At 34.9% G+C, this 17,591-nt stretch overlaps 1 protein-coding gene across 1 annotated transcript; it reads right to left on the bottom strand.

Moving 5' to 3' along the window:
- Positions 1-884: 884 nt before the first annotated feature.
- Positions 885-16,385, bottom strand: LOC103722019 (dolichyl-diphosphooligosaccharide--protein glycosyltransferase subunit STT3A). Its single transcript, XM_008812434.4, is given in 24 exon segments — positions 885-1,272; positions 1,355-1,444; positions 1,705-1,792; positions 1,875-1,954; positions 2,338-2,435; positions 2,527-2,713; positions 5,296-5,439; positions 7,600-7,680; positions 7,683-7,853; positions 7,980-8,108; positions 8,203-8,283; positions 9,485-9,605; positions 10,574-10,669; positions 10,838-10,941; positions 12,018-12,104; positions 12,209-12,322; positions 12,401-12,460; positions 12,548-12,643; positions 14,315-14,365; positions 14,467-14,572; positions 14,662-14,733; positions 14,827-14,882; positions 15,966-16,028; positions 16,186-16,385. Coding segments are annotated over 24 exon segments (2,361 nt in total). The 5' UTR covers positions 16,306-16,385; the 3' UTR covers positions 885-1,206.
- Positions 16,386-17,591: the final 1,206 nt, after the last annotated feature.

The raw sequence follows: 17,591 nt of genomic DNA, 5'->3' as shown, positions 1-17,591 counted from the left end.
GATGTTATCTTTCGAATCCGAAAAGCATGCCTACATCAGATGACGGTGCTTCAGGGGTACGCATGCATGAAAAGCTGATCGGATCCATGATTACTAATTTAGCAGTCCTGAAATCAACCAACACCATTTTTGGCCACAAATCTCATGAGTTGCACGAATCGCTAAGAGAATTGTTTGTATGCACATAACAGGAGCCCTTGGCATTACTCCAGTCAAATAATATAAAATATAGGTTCTGTACTTCATTTGGATTGTTTTGCGAAGTCGGATGGATACACATTCAGGGAGAGGGAGAAAATTTAGTGCATTATTGAATATTGTTTTCCTGGTTTTGACGACCATGTTCTGCAAACCAAGAACAACACACATCTAATGGAAGATATCCTTGAGCACAGGGATGCTTGTCAGAGAAGCACACTACTTGCCATCTAAGAAAACGAGCTACACATTTCTTGCAAAATTTATCAAAATTCTGCTAGTCAAACATTAAGGTATTTTACCAAGCACTAAGCATTTCTACATCTCAACTGAATTCCTCCTTGTTTGAAAATTGTAAAGCTTCCCTTATTGCTTCTTTGACAACAATTTCACAAACTTTGGATCAATATCGGTCATCCAATCAGCCATCATCCATATATTCATTTTCCATGGTTTTCTTTTAAAAACAGCACCATAGCCAAACTCGTCACATGGATGACTAATCGAGACATCAGTAGCTAACAGGCATTCAACATATCGACATTTTCTCTTAACCATCAAAATTTTCAAAACCTCATTAGGGGGTAAACAAATTTTTATCGTTGTGCTTGGATGCCCCTTGTGAAATTTTAGGGAATCAAGGGGCGAGACTGACTATGAGACAAGAAGCATACACATTCCAGTTGCATTGACAGTTCTGCTATCTTTTGTATGTAGTTGTTGTAAACAACTTAACTGACTCAATGAATGCATAGAAAAAATAATGCAAACAGCTCAAATTTCCATATTACTTGTTTGTAACCTGTCAAAAAATGATCCTTTGATAATAATGGAACCGAAAAGGGGATAGTATACAATATGGGAGGACACTGAAAATTTCTTAATCAAATTTCTAGCCATCTGTGCCTGCAAAACTACCAAAGATGCACCATCCCTGAAATTCTTCCCAAGGGTCACGCATATAGAACAGAATCCTTAAGTTGATTAAGCATCCTCCTTGGAATCAGTTCACTGCCATGGGTTCTTTTGTGTATTTCGAGCCCTTTTTTGATTGCTTGAAGAAGATTTAGAACTCTGCAAATAACAACATGATGGTGTTATGGGACTCCATGTCAGTATTAAAGGATATATTGGATGCTTGTATGGTTTGACATACCGATTTAGGCTTCTTCAACTTTCCACGGATCCTATTCTTTGGAGGTTTCAACTTATAAATACGAACCATCCAATGATGTGTAGTGAATACCTGAATCAAAAGTACAATAGTAAAGGCTACTCAGCAGCCATGAAAAAATTCAGCATGTGAAGAGGCAAATATATTGCTTGCTAATCCAGGAATATTCTAACAAAACAAAATAAAATCCAATGGAAGTGGAAGAAAGGATGCTTTAGTTCAGATTATTAAAGCTGGATAAAAATAAGAAAAAGAAAATTCAACTTTTTGGTGAAGCACTTCACAAAACATAGAACATTACAAAGCTATTAAAGATTTGGAAATTATGTCACCTCCTCAAAATGTGTTAGCTTGAAATATTTCTTTCCTATTTCTGTCCTCCTCACTCGATCGAAGCCTTTTCCATCTGTCTCCACGAATCTAGAAATATGGAACAAAATTAGAAGCAGCATGTGTACTGCAACTGTATATCAAGTCGAAACCTACAGAAAGATTCACAAACCTGTAATAAGAGAGCTTGTACATGAGGCAATTCAGCATTGTTGGAGTCGCTTGAGCATCAATACGATATTGCCCATCCCTCTAAATTAAGAGAGCACCAAAATGAAAAAGTTATGTTAAAGGACACCGATGTTTTATAAGCTGGCACAAGAAAAGCTGTAACTGCTAACTAGTGCATATGTAAACAGATAAAAACATGGTGCAATGTAATTATCCAAACAACAACTCATCATACATAGAGGAAAATGCATAGAAAATTTATATCAACCCAGAAAGATGAGAGTGCCTCAGCAACACCAGGATGTAGAATATGTATCCATAGACTAGTTGATCATATTTATTCATTTCAGCATTGATACTACAGTTTGTTAGTTAATAACTTAAAAACTTATTTAACCAGAAAGCATACCAACGGTCAGAAATAGCCAAAGCCTTAAATGCAGTGAATGATCTAGAGAACTCACAAGATAATCAGGTTCCCTGATGTGTGGAAATACGCCACCTCCAATGCGAACCATCCACAGGAACTTATTGATATCGTCACTTGGGTAGCCAACAAGACCTGAGAATTGAAAGAAAATTTAGAGAGTCAAACAACCAGCTCCCAAATTAGAGGTATGACAGTAATTTCTTTACAAGTACAGAGTACCAACCTCCAAAGACAACCAAAACATATTTGACGTCCAAGGAGTCAAAAATCTCCCAAGCTGCTTTCTCTGGGGATGACATGGCAGTACCAACAGTTGCAATATGAGTGTTATTCCAGGTATTATTATCAACTATGACAGTACGATTAGCCATGGCAGTTGTTTGGTAACCATAGTCCCACCAAGATGCCACCTGCAAGATGTGATCTTCTCATTAAAGAAGTTTATGGTAAACTCAAGCCAAGCAAGCAAAACAAAAGATAGCTCTTTGACAATCTTTCCTGAGATGGGGAGAAGCATTAGAGCATGGTTACTCAAAACAATCTGCTTCAAACTAGTTCTGCATGAAATGGGCCAATATACAGCCAGGGGTGGCACTCAGGTCGGGTTTGATTTGGGTCAGATGTGGGCCGGATCAAATATTTATCAACTTGAATTGATGGGTTTATTGATCAGAACAAAAATCCAAAACTGAATCCGACCTTCTTATCAAATAGGTAACTTGACTGCATAACCTGTTCAATAAATGGGTTGGATCAAGTTAAATGGGTTTCAAATGGGTTAAACGGGCTTCAACAGGTTGGACAAATAGGTTAAATGGGTCTTAAAAGGGCTGAGTCACGATTCCACCCAAATACTAAACAAATCAAAACAGGTTAAATGGATCAAGACTCTAAACCTAAACCCGACCAGTTTAATAAATGAGTTATGTCGGGTCAAACATTGACACGATGTGGACCCGTTTATGCCAAATTTAAACATGCTTAGGCCCTGTTTGGGATTGCTATTGGTAGTAGAGCTTTTAGAGCTTTTAGAAGTAGAGGATTTGGAAGTGAGTTTTTATTAAAATCTATTTGCTGTTTGGTAACTACATATCTAAAGTACGGTAAAACTTTAACATATATTTGGTAACCAAAATGAGAAAGTGCTTTTCGTATGATAAAATGACAATAAAAAATATTGCATAATATTGCATAGTGAATTATAATACAATATAACATTATATATTATTATATATTAAAATATTACTATTTGGTATAATATAGTGTAATATAATATTGAATACTATAACATAATAATATAACATAATATGATATGATATAGTAATGTATTATTAATAGAACAATATTACTACAATGTAATATAATATTATTATAATTATAAATAATATATAATATAATATAATTAATAATATTATAATATAATAAAGCAATACAATATAATATAACAGATTAGAATCTAATCTAATAATGGATTATATTATATTATTATTAAATATTACTATACATACACACACACATAATATATATATATATATATATATATATATATATATATATATATATGTATGTATGTATGTATGTATAGACATATATCTGTACATATATACATATATTATATATACATATATATCGAAATATATCTGTATAAATATAATGATATACTATGGACATATATTGTTAGGTATATATATATATATGTACATTTATATATATGTACATTTATATATATGGACATGTATTAATATATATATATAGACACAGACATATATAAATATTATTACTATTATTAGTAATGATTACTATTTTTAGTATTATTATTATTTTTAGTATTATTACTATTAATAGCACTATTACCACTACTATTTTAGTATCATTACTATTTTTAGCATCACTACTATTTTTAGTATCCCTACTATTTTAGTATCATTACTATTTTTAGTACCACTACTATTTTAGTATCACTACTATTTTTAGTATCCAAAATAGTGTCCCAGAAATATGATGGCTCTCCAGTTAGAATAATTCACCTCTGCTATGATAGTTCAAAAACAGTTGCACTGATTGAGAATTAACTCGCTATGAAGCAATTACAAACCACATCCTGCAAGCTTATCGTTGTATTTTTCATACAACCGGATCCACCAAAAACCTTGTGGTTCTTACCATCCGATCTAGCAAAATGAAAAGTTGCTTACCAATTGAATCTCGATCAATCTTTTATATGTAAAACAAACACTCGAGCCCAGGCACTCTCTGCAGCAGCCATTTGACAGGTGTGGTAAAAAGAGAATGGGATAAATACAAACTTCTCATTTGGTTATATGCTCCCTCCCTCCCACAGCAAACCCCCTCCTCCCCGCAGGAAAGAAAAAACAAAGCAAAAAAGAAAAAGATGACAAGAAGAAATGCAAATCAACTTAAATAAAATTCTGAACATATCACTAAATCATATGATCAGAACTACCCATCAAATATTCCCTACTAATTAATAGGACCACATTTGCCAGGTTCAAGTATTTTCAGGCTACATCAAGATAATAAGAACATGAGAACAAGATGAACTGATACCAAAATTACTAACAGGAAAGATTATATAGTTACTAAGTGAATTCATATATATTTAATATGATCAGAACATCAAGGAAAGAAACAGAATCTCATGCAAGTTGATAGTTGGTCGGGTCCATAACTTATAATAGGAATAGAAGAAGATCTTATTTTTTGAGAAAAGGCTAGTCTATCTAATTATTCCTTCATCAAATATATTAACATCACCACTGCAAGTCACAAATTCTATCTTCATTTTAAAAGCAGTAAAAGAAAACTATCAAAAGACAAACTACTGAACAATGTAGACACAAATAGCATTAGTCTTTTGTAGAAGCAGGCCTAGAATGACCATCATTTTTCCAAAACACATAAGCCTTGGCACACGTACGAAGTTATTGTATATAACATACAAAAGAAGTCATAAAAGGAGTGGAAGACTCACCTTATCATCCACATCAGTATTATGCCGCAACCATGCATAGGCTTCACGAAAATCATCAAACACATGCAACCCATCATGGGCATAAGATGTTAGAACGATTGAAGGGGCAGAGTAAGCTTCTGCTGCTGCCCATACACAATGAACCTACAACAAGAAGATACATGAAATTTGAATAGTCTACAAGTGGAACCATAGGACAAAATGACTTTATCAACGAATTGTATGAAACAAGCTCACAAAATCTGTAAAAGCACACAGAAATGTTCTACAAGTATCCATTACATCTTCATATTATAATGGGCTTCTGAGATACACTCGCAAGCAGCCACAATCATGAAAGATCAAATTTTGGGTCCCTAACATCCGCTCAACATGACATAACAATATGTTTCATTATGCAGAATAATTTCTGTGAGAAGAGGCCGGGGGTGGAGGGGGGGGGGGGGGGTTGCGGTGTGCGGGCCTGGGGGCAGGGTTTTTATGAAGATTTTTCTTTTAGTCATAGATAAGCTTTTAAGATCTTTTTTTGTGGAAAGTAAAACTGAACAATTAAAAGAAGCCTCCATATACAACTAACACAAAATAGCATACCCCTCCCAAAGCTTTTTGACACTCATAGACATCAAATTGACATGACTCTAGCACTTCTACATGAGTATGGGAAAGAATTTGTTTTAATGTACTTCTCTTTACTTTTTTCCCCAATTTATAGAGCCTCCAGCAAATTGATGTGATCACTCTTTGGTTAAGGGAATGCAGATAAATACCTTTCATCATAATTGAGGTAACATGGGGACCCAGAATATTAAAGGACAAAGAATGTATCATCTGAAATGAAATATGGACAATAAAAAATGATATGAACCAAGCCATAAGTAGCACAACCTACAGCCTGGATCTAATGTGCATTCATAAAGCAATATTCAAGCGATTATAATTGAGAACATATGTTTTCAATAAAAAACCTATTTTCAGATTTCTTTTTTGAGTTGAGAAGGCCAAATATCACGTAGGTATCTCACATTTTGTTTGGATGAATTAACAAAACATAATGCCAAGCTATATAACTTTTCAGCTTATACCATATCAGAGTTCACCTAGTGAAATGACAGCAAGCATTCATTCCACAGCTTGTAAATCTCCTCAAAAATCAGAAAACATTGTTATCTTCAAAAGATTATATCACCTGGTTGGTGTATATGGCTCAATATACCTGTACTCTATAATTCTTAAGATGCTATTTCGTTCCAGTCTTAAGTGCATAACAGATCTAGTCCAAGTGGAGGAAAGAAAGACCTTTGACTAGGTCAATAATTAGGTTAAGAGGCCGTCTCCTTTCAGTCTTGAGTGCATAGCTCAAGAGCATTCACCTTGTTTCCCTTTCATAGTAAGTGTCTCTGCAGTCCAGATAAACAATCTTTTTTATCGGTTTAACTTCAAAGCTTCAAAAATCAATGATTAATTATTATCACTTTGGATTGACCTATTTCTTTGATTTCTTGGAAGAGATAAATGACAACTACATGCTGGAAAGTTCACCAGTAAACATTACAATGGTGCGTAAAGTGAAACAGTCTACAATTCATGCTAGTATTGAAATCAACATCATATGAGACAGGCCAATAGAATAGAAATAGTTTGACAATTTGACCTCTATAGGCAATCTAGTGCTCGTATTTGCTATTCACAGTCAAGATAACATGCACCAAAGAATCCGAGATCGTTAGAAGCGTCAGGGAATCCAGGTCTACCGCTGGAGTTGTCATAGAGGATGTAATTCATGACTGTTAGTCATTGATGGTAATCAAAGAGAAGACTTACTCTGGAATTTTGTGGAATATGTTATTTAATGAGGATGAGGGTTGTACACTATTTTGGGGAACTAAGATACTTTCAGAAGTAAATGCAAGCAATGCTGAACTGCAAGATGATTGTACAAAATGCAAATATGTTGAATGAGCTTTTACATGTTTTCATGGTGCTAGGGCTGTCTAAATATTTTTTTTTCATAGTAGCATGACACATGAACATGCTATGTGGCATGTAAGGAGTTGATAATTTTGCACATAGGGAGACTTGATAAGATATTATTTATTTTCCAAGTGCGTGACCCATTGAGGAAGCTACCAAAATTGAGGATGATCTGGGTTGTACATGGACACCAATGCCAGATCAAGCTACAACATATAACTGTACACTCTGCATATTTAGCTGTTTGCACTACTAACAACTAAAATGAAAGACATGTCATAAGTTCAAGAAGTTAATATTTGGCAAAATTTGGAATGAGTATAAATGGCATACCACATAAAAGCCACCAAGTACAATCAGGAGAAGAATGGAAACTGCAGATGCTTCCAGGGGCAATACCAGCAGCCTTTTTTATTTTCGGACTTACTAGGAACTTTTTCCACAATTTCTTTTTCCTTTTCCTTCTTCCGGTTCTTCCTTGATGGTCTTTCTTTTGATACTGTTTCAGATTTATTAGTTGTTGCATGGCTATCAATCTTCGATGCATCATTTTGAGCTATTGAACTCCCAGAATTAATATCCCCTGCCTTGAAAGTCATATCATAACAGCAAACATTAGCACAATGCTCAAAGGTAATGCCTAAAATAACAATCATAACATGGCAAAACTGAAACTGAGGGGATAAACAGAAGGAAATGCATGAAGCACATACATCAGGTGGATTTTCAAGTAAGTTAGGAAGCTGATGTTTGATTGATCGTGTAAAAACATCAAAGGCTTCAGAAAGAGCAATTCCGGACATGATGCATGCAGCTGGAGCCAAAACAAGCATAAGACGCACCTGGGAATTGATATGCACTTATGACGATAAGGATAACAAAAAAATTGTAGCTTGTAAAAAGTGACTAAGTTGAATTTTTCTGCCACTTCCTCACCATTACTCCAGAAAAATATACTGATGTTACTAAGTACAGGACCACAAATGAGCTAGCATCAGATAAAGGCAAAAAGCATGCCTGCAGACATGTAGAAAAGTTGTCAGTTATTGTAACTGTATCAAATTCTTGCAGATTTTCTTATTTGTGATAGGTCTCATAATACAAGAGAAATCTATCAATATTCAACCATCAATGTCCCCAACTGAAATTTAAACATGAACTGGTAGAGGATTTGATATCATGGAATGTGCAAGTCTTTTCTTTTTAAAATAAAAAAAATCAACAGGTATATTGCAGTCAAATGTTCTTAAAGGCAAGCACTCTAAGCCGTCCATTGGGTTGCAAAGCTAAGGTGTTATCCACAAGCCAACAAGGATATATCTAGCAAAACAAAAATCAGGGAATTTAATAAAATAAGAAAAAGTTGAAAACATATATGACAAAATTTATAAGGTAATAAAATAAATCCAAAAATAAGTGTCGGCTCTTTAGAACTTCTTGATCATCCTGGTTTTCATAGTTGTCCCAATCTCCTCTTACTCCATCTCCCACCCAATGTTTATATTTTAAGGACTGCATCTAGAAGTGCTGTTGTTGCCACTTGTGATGCCTGTTATTGCTGAAGGAAGAAGGTAGAGGAATGAGAAAGGAAGTTGTATAACAAAATCCATGGTACCCAGTCATTAACTTACGAGACAGCTCAAGCTGGCATCTATGACTTAACCAAGTCATCTAGCTAGGCCACAAGCATGTCTGTCAAGTTAATATACATGTTGCTGAAAATATTAAGTGCTTCAAGGCATGGTCCTGCTGCTTCCTTCTTCCCATAGGAGTTGCAGATTGACCAGGAGTCTTCAACCTTAGTATCCAAAATGACAACTACAGTTATCATCGTTGCTATTATGGCCTATGGATGGACTCTGTGTTAATTTAAAAAGAAAGCCTCAATGGTTAATATTCAAGTTGCCAACAAAATCCATATATGTGGGGAGGGCCTCGAGCTTATTCATCTGAAAATGGTTCAGATAATCAAAGCATATCAAGGATATATTATTATATAACATAAAATAAACAAAGAATATAGAAATCAGCTCTAATTCGGCCTAGAGTTGCTTGGACACCTTGTCAGAAGAGGCACCCATGACCACCGTTGCCCCAAAGGAAAACAGATCTCTTAGTCATGATCTCAGCACAAAATTAAATATGCATTTAAGTCAAAATCAACATGTACCCAACCGAAGATCAACATTCAAAATTTGGTGATAAGCCCAGTACTTACTATGATACCAGCTGGAACCAAGAATGCCAAAACATTGATGTCCATGAAATATGAAGGCCATGTCGGCGGCTGATGTTCACTAACACTAGCGATGATGGGTATGTACTTGCTTGCATAAGTTCTGCCACATCAACAAACGAGGAAGATCAAGATGTTAAATTGTAATAAATCCATCCCAAACAAAAATAGGATTTCTAAATGTATATTATCATTCTTAGATCAATGATTTCACAATGAAGCAAAAGACATTTTAAGTTCAAGCTTTATGTTTCTTTAGAAAATGACTGCATCTTCATCCTCTCCTTCTGCACTTTTGTAATCCTTAAAGAAATTCACCTTCATAGTGCTTAGATTCCGGGGCACATACAACTCCAATATATGCCCATCTTTCTTATTAGTATCTTTTCCAATAGCACGCATGATCTTCACAATTGAAGTCAATCTGTTTGTTCATGGTGCCCAGGAACAAAATGTAGTTATGGAATTGAGCTTAGGGATAAGAAGGAAGTGGTTTCTTTGTATAACTTGAGCAAACCCACTCGCTATGATGGTTTTGTAGTTCTTTTTCCAAATTTGCTTCAGATTGTAAGAATGCATTACAGAAGAATGTTAATTAGTTTCTCTTGGTAAACAAGTATGATAAAGCTTGCAATTAGAAGCCTTGGAATTATGTACTCTTTAATTGTGTGGACCAAATGTATAGAGGCATGTGCCTCTTCACAACCTAATTCCTAAAGATAAAGGTGTGTGTTTTGGATCACTTCGTAAACTTAATTTTCCTGGGTTCTGCAACTAGCGTCTCAAGGCATCTGCTAACCTCATCTCAAAGGGTATGTCTCTGAAAACAACATTCCAATTACACAATGCCAGTTAAATGCTTCCTCAATACTGTAATGATCATTTTGTCTTTTAAAGTTACATTTTCCATAACTGCAACCATTTGATTTCAGAATATATGTCCATAACCATGACAACCATCACATAACATCTTGGAGTTGGCTACATTATATAGTCCTAAAAGCTTTATTAAATAAGTACACCAACGGAAGTGGAACTACAGTAGTCATAACTTTCAGAACAGGTGCTTACGGATCAAGAAGACTCAAACTACGCCCACTCCATCCTTTTGTGGGACTGGAAGCCACCAATGCTATAAATATAGCTATGACCGCACAAAAAACAGCCCTGAACGAAAATACAATTAGTATATTAACAGAAAACATCATGTAATTCATCCAGCTTTACATGCTTCACTTGCTAGAATAAAAAATAAACAAGCTTTAGAAAACCTAATATTTTAATCATGGTTTCAAGCACAAACATGTAAACTGTTACGGAGGGCCAGAAGCTTACAAGCCAATTGTTACAACAAGTGTCATAGCCACTTTAAACATCTTTGGAGATAGAATCCCTTTGATATAATAAATAAAAGCAACCACATGAAGGATTATGAAAACCTGTAAATTTAGTTGAAAGTCAGCAAAAGGAGAGTATGACGCACACAAACTGCAAAATAATGTGCCAGATCAATCAAATAACATTAGATAACAATAATTCTCCCTTACGGTTCACATTTGGTGCAGATAAACTCAGCAAATAGTAAATATGATATGTAAAACTTCGGAGTAAATGTGGTTAATTTACAAGTTAACTAGTTCTTTCAAACGCAAACAAGTAATTGCAAAGATACATCATGCCCAATGTTTGAAAATATCTCCTAGATGAGTAGACCTCTACAAGATTTTGACAACCGTATTACATCTGGTCCTTGAAAATCATAGCCTCCACACCAGAAGCATTCATCAAATCTAACTTGTCGATTGACTAACCCATCTGTTCTGATGCAAATAAATATATCTACCATATTTAATGGGAAAACCTTCAATGATAGGACTGACCACTTTGTAACTGGATTCTCTTTGAGGCAGACTCAGTAATGTTCGCTATTTTTCTTTTTTAGGCTATACATGGCTTGCAATTTAAGGAGGTGAGGAGTTTGCATAAAAATTGGGAAAACTGTTCAGTTGGGGAGGCAGAAAGGGCTCATCCTCCTAACCTTTTTTTCATCCTCTTCTGGATTCTAAAAAGGGGGAGTTCTGATAGCAGTGTTTTCTTATCGGATTATTTTGGTTAAACATGACATAAGATAACAACATTCTCTTCTTGCTTTTGTCACTCATGCTGTTTCTCTTCTCATTAGAGTTTTGATGGTTCCTTGATGGGAGGTTCTAAACATTCAGAAAATCTCAGCCAACCATGTTTCTCCATGTTGCAGGACTCCATCAGTTTTTAAGGAAAGAGTATCAGCATGACAGAGTTCCCCGGAAGTGCAAAGTTGGCACCTCCTGTCGTGACTCAGGGCAGTAAACTTAAATCACAAAATGAGTATTGACTGCTTGACAAGCTTCTCATCTAATTAATATGCCAGACAAAAAGATCAGAAAATGAGAAGAATCTCAAATGGTGAAATGAGTGCTAGCATGAAAAAAACCTATGCATCATTAATGAGCTCAATTGACATAGACATACAGACCAAAAATGACGCGAAATGCTCTGATGTCATCACTGCATTAAAACCAACCACAGGCACCAAGGAAGCTAGAAGTGTTCCCAAAACAACCTGCATTGAACAAGACTTCATTAGGAAATTTAACAATCTAACCATCCTTATAATAGGGAACTTGCAAAATTCATATCCTCTCGCTGTAACATGTAAACACTTACAAGAGGGGCATAAGCAATGTATAATCGTGAAGAGTAGCGACCAGTTAAAATACACAGCAGAACATGCATAGGAATAAGGTTAATGATGAATGTATAGCCTCCCCAAGAGCACACCTAGAAAAAATAAAGTTTCACCAATTGATTTACTTACAAGAAAAAGAAACACCTGTAGCTTCAGCATACTATGCTTACCATGTAGAAATATGACAGAGAATTTAGGGTAGCATAGAAGAGTGATCCTGTATTCAGTGTCTGTACATAATTTAAAGAAAGCAGCAGGTTGGTTAATATACTGAGCAAAACAGATCTTTTATTTGCGATATTTAGCTCATCTTTTACCTTTACATAAAGATAAAATGTAAATACTAGAGCAAAAATTGCTACAGCTTCATTGTCATAGCTGCCAGCCACAGATCTTGAAATATAAGAAGGCACCTGTGAGTAAAGAAATATCAGACAACTGTTTAAAATCATGGCAGATTTTCAAAAAGCCACAATAAGACATTTAGGGATCAAAGCAGCAATCATATATAGCATCTAAGAATAACAATATGCATATGCGTCGATGATTCTGAAACCTGATTGGCCAAGCAACACTAAAAATTGATTAGTTTTATAAAAATCATTGTTTGGCTGTTTTCCCCAACCCATTTTGTCAAAATTGACAAGTCATAAAACTTGGAAAATAAGTTTTAAGAAAAACAGGTCTCCCCCTTTTTTCATAGAACCAGTTTTACAAAGAACTATGTTTTATAGAAATCTATTATAGTAAAACTCACGGGCAACCAAACAAACCCTGCAAAAACATAAAATCCTGTAGAGTCCAGATTTTTTCCATGACACATGACATCTTAACTGATAAAAGAGATGGATATAATGGGCAAGCATAAATGCTATTCAGTTCACAGTCAAACAACAAAATACTAACCTACTAATAATGACTAAAAATGACAAAATACAGCTTCAGGCCGCCTCACATTTTGGGTTTACACAATTATGGAAGCAGGAAACATCTAAGCTGAGGCATCTATGTTCTTTATGATATTTAAGTTTTCTTTCTTGGTATTTACCCATCAGATTCATCAGCCATTACAATATGCCAATGAACATCAACCCATTCTATAAATATTTGCGATGGTTTCTCTTCAATAATAATTTCACTTATTGCATTAATCATTTATATAGGGATTGCATGTCAATTTGGCTTGTTGGCTAATACTTTTTTTAGAGATGAATGCAATACCCTACATCAAGCATTGACTTTTACTAGCTTTATGTAAACTCTTTCCAATGTCTAAGGAAAAAATGGGAGGCTAGCTTCCAAGTTGCATGAGATAAAAAAAATTAACCAATTAGGTAGGTTTCATACTACCTAGACTGCCTTTTTCAGACTCCTACAAAAAGTTGCATTAGCCAGGAGTTGAACACCAACTTAGAGGTTGATATCATGTTGAGAGCTGATTGTAAGATGTTCTAGAACTTTGTGGATCGACATCCATGTAGATCGATGTGAGTAACATGTGCAAGCAGGTATGGGCCATAATGATGAATATGATACTTGAATCCTTGCTTACAATCAAATAGTAGAGTTAGAGCCAATTACTAGTCAGTTTTCAAAACTAGGTTTGAGACCTAAACCACTTACTTTAGACAAAAATTTGGATCTCAATTTCCTCAATAAAGCTTGAGCTTGAACAACTTGAATCTGATTTGAACAACTTGTTTATGACCAGCTAGATTTCAATATCAAAAATATGATTAAATTGGTTATAAAAAAACCTAATTGATAGATTACAGGGGTTGGCTTTATTCTACATATATAGCCCAAGTTACAAACTTATTGAACAAACAAAGTCTAAGCTTTCTGAACACAAATGCAACACAAAGACAAATTCAAACTCCTACTCTAGTTCTGACCAGACTTCATCTGACTTTCAACATCCATAACTTAGAGAAACTTAGAACCCCATTAAGTCAATGTATTATCCACATAAAATTGTAGTTACTTTTTTCCAGTTTTATAACTAGAGCGCCAATCTCAGATTCCCATATCCACCAGATTCTTTTCCCTCTTCCCATAAGTGCAGAATTGAATATGTAAGTTACCATTGCCAATAGGGCTGCTGCAGTCAATCCAGCCCCAGTGCCCTTGACTTCCTGCAGACAGAACCATTGTTAAAAAAATGGTTACTGAGAATGCACAGAGATGCAACAGTACTAGAACGCCGGATGCTTTTAAATTTTCCAAGAAAAACTACCTTTGTCAGAAGGTATGCAGCCCAAGCTGCATTAGCTGAGAAAATTGGAGCAGTGAATACACAGACAGTCTCCACTGATAGAGGAATGTTCAGGGAATTCAGAAACCTGAAATCAACAGGCAAGCATTCTGATACCATGTAGTTCATTAAAATTTTGAGACATACAAGCTTCAAATACCCATATCAAGCACATACCACCACATGGAACCTGCTGTTAATGTCAACCCAGGAAAAACAGTTCCACCGATCACACGACCAAGAGGATACCTAGAGACATGTAAGAAAGGCATTACTCCAAATTTGGATTTAATCTGATATTGCTTGATGTAGCATAAGTAAATAAGTTTGTGGATCCAATACCAAGTTCGATCATCAAACCAGTTCCAGAAGTCATAAATTCCGTTCTTTGTAAGATACTGAAACAAGTGATTCAGTCAGCAAGAATACAAAGTAAGCATGAGTGGAACACAGAAGAAAGGTTTTCAAACAACCAAATAAAATTTGAACCGGAGTAGCATCCCAAGCCAGTATTGTAAACTACAAATCAAATTTGTCACTTTGCAGTTTTATTGCGTCTGTTCATCTCTCATTTATAGTATTGCTAACACCAAAGAATACTATGGTAAGCTAAAAGGAAATGAGAGAGAAAAAAAGATGACATGGAATAGCCAAAGGGACTCAGGTCCACCATTTGGCACCATCTCCTCAGCACATGTTTTGGGAAAAGGTTCCTAGTTGGAACCTAGAAGGTGGCATTCCCACCATATTTACTTAAAAAAACGAAAAAGAAAAAGAAAACAACAAAAGGAAATGAGAAAACACCAAAAGGAAACACCAAAGAATACTCTGGTTAGCTAAAAGGAAATAAGAGAGAAAAAGAGATGACATGGAATAGCCAAAGGGACTCAGGTCCACCATTTGGCACCATCTCCTCAGCACATGTTTTGGGGAAAGGTTCCTAGTTGGAACCTAGAAGGTGGCATTCCCACCATATTTACTTAAAAAACGAAAAAGAAAAAGAAAACAACAAAAGACACCTGACAATTTAACACTATCCATTTGGCACATCGTTATGCTCTAATTACACAACTAATTTTTATTTGAATCTTGTTAGTTTGTTATATGAAAGACCTTATCTTGTTGAAATGATTTGCATAAATTGAAATGCTATTTCGAAACAATTGCTTCTCTAATCATATACCAAGCAACCATTCATCTCTTCTGACATTAAAGATCAACCCTGCTCCATATGAAAAGAGTAGCGATAGGTCAAACAAGGGGTTCATACATTCACAGGGTTAGCGGAAAAATCAAAGTCAATTTTCTTGCAGAAATATCATGAAGAACAGGTAAACATACCATCCAAACCAAAGAAAACAAAAAGAAAGGTTTTACCACACAGCCTAATTCTGGAACTTATCCGGAGCTCACTTCGTTAATAAAAGGAAAAAAAAAAATTACAAGGGGAAAATGATAAAAGATCATCAAACGGATCAAACCTGAGTGACCCTGTAATTGAAGTATGGATCGAACTCGTGGATCACGCTCTCGTACTTGATAACCTGAAACGCCGATCAATCCAAAAACAAAATGCCTCAACGAATCAGCACGAATCCAGATGCCAGGATCCAATCACGTTCCCGTTCACAGCAGAACACTGGAGATTAGATCTAGGGTTTCGAGGGCATCCTAGTGAGATCGAGAGCACGAAGAACTTACGGAAAAGAGGCGGATCGAGAAGGCAAGAACCCCGATAAGGAGGAGGATGAAGACGCCAAGGACGCTCCCGAAGGCGTTCCTAAGAGCGCTTGCTCCTTTGGTCTCCGCGGTCGCCGCCATTGCCGGCGATCGGAGACAAACGAGATATGAGAGAAAGAGGGCGGAGACTTGGACTTAAAGGATGGGGTTTAGGAAGGCTCCCTCCGGGACAGGATCTTTCTCATTCGTCAAATTACTCCAAAGTCCCTATCTTGCTGCGAATAAAATCTTGACCGTCTATTTATCCAGTTCTCAGGGGGAAAAAAAAAGTTTTTCAGTTAACTTGGTGTGCTAATATGATTAACCGGTGACATTATTGTGAAAGAACAAACCAATCAAAATATCCGAAGAAGGCACAGGTTGAAAAAAATAATAAAAAAAAGGTTATATTAACTTTACAGCTATCGACAACAGCTAGTTAAAAATAAAATCGTTGACAAAAAATTTTAAGCTAGATATTAATGTCACCAAAAATCTAATAGAATATAAACAAAGCTAGCCACCATCAAAGAGCCAATGTGTCTTTATTTATAATAACATATTCTATCACCTTAAATAAAAGAAAATTATTATGTTATTTTTAGTCCATAACAAGGCTGAAAGTGGATAGTAATCGGATCAAACATTAGGATTTGTATACATTTTTCAGCAGATATGCATATGGATATAGATATTAAACATATATCTAAATTTATCGTTAATATTTATTATAATAATTTTGGATTAAAAATTTTGATATTAAATTTATTTTAAACATATACAGATGTATGACATATTTAATTATGTCTACATTTTTACTTTTTGAATAAAAATATAGGGCAGATATTATTTAAATATAAATAGAATATGAGCAAAAATTAATAAGTAAAACTAGCATATGAGCGAAATCTACTAGCCAAATCCCCATAGCACTTGACATATGAATAACTCAATAAGCCCAAGATACTAAACTTGTAGAGAGACTGACATGACCCATGCTCAAACTACTATCTAATCAGGTTTGTGTTGAAAATATTATGAGTATAAAATTATTTAAACTAAAAATATATAAACTTTACATTACATACCATCATTACTCTTTAATTGAAATAACCATGAATTATCTAATTTTTAGAAAGCTTGTAAAAAGTGTGTATAAATTTTGGACCATCTAGAAATTCTTGATATTTTAAAATATTTTAAGCAATGAACTCTTGAAAATATAATAAAAAATAAAATAAAATATATGTATCTTTTATTTCTATCAAAAATATTATTGATTTTATTAAATAATTATTAAAATATAAAATATCGCAATGTACATCAAAAGATGCTATTTAGTAATATGAATAAATATAATAAACCATCATACTGAATTTGTCTAGATG

The sequence above is a fragment of the Phoenix dactylifera genome, chromosome 11 (genome assembly GCF_009389715.1).
Source record: "Phoenix dactylifera cultivar Barhee BC4 chromosome 11, palm_55x_up_171113_PBpolish2nd_filt_p, whole genome shotgun sequence".
NCBI lineage: Eukaryota > Viridiplantae > Streptophyta > Magnoliopsida > Arecales > Arecaceae > Phoenix > Phoenix dactylifera.
The sequence above is the reverse complement of the archived record's forward strand: the minus strand, read 5'-3'. Positions and strand labels throughout refer to the sequence as shown.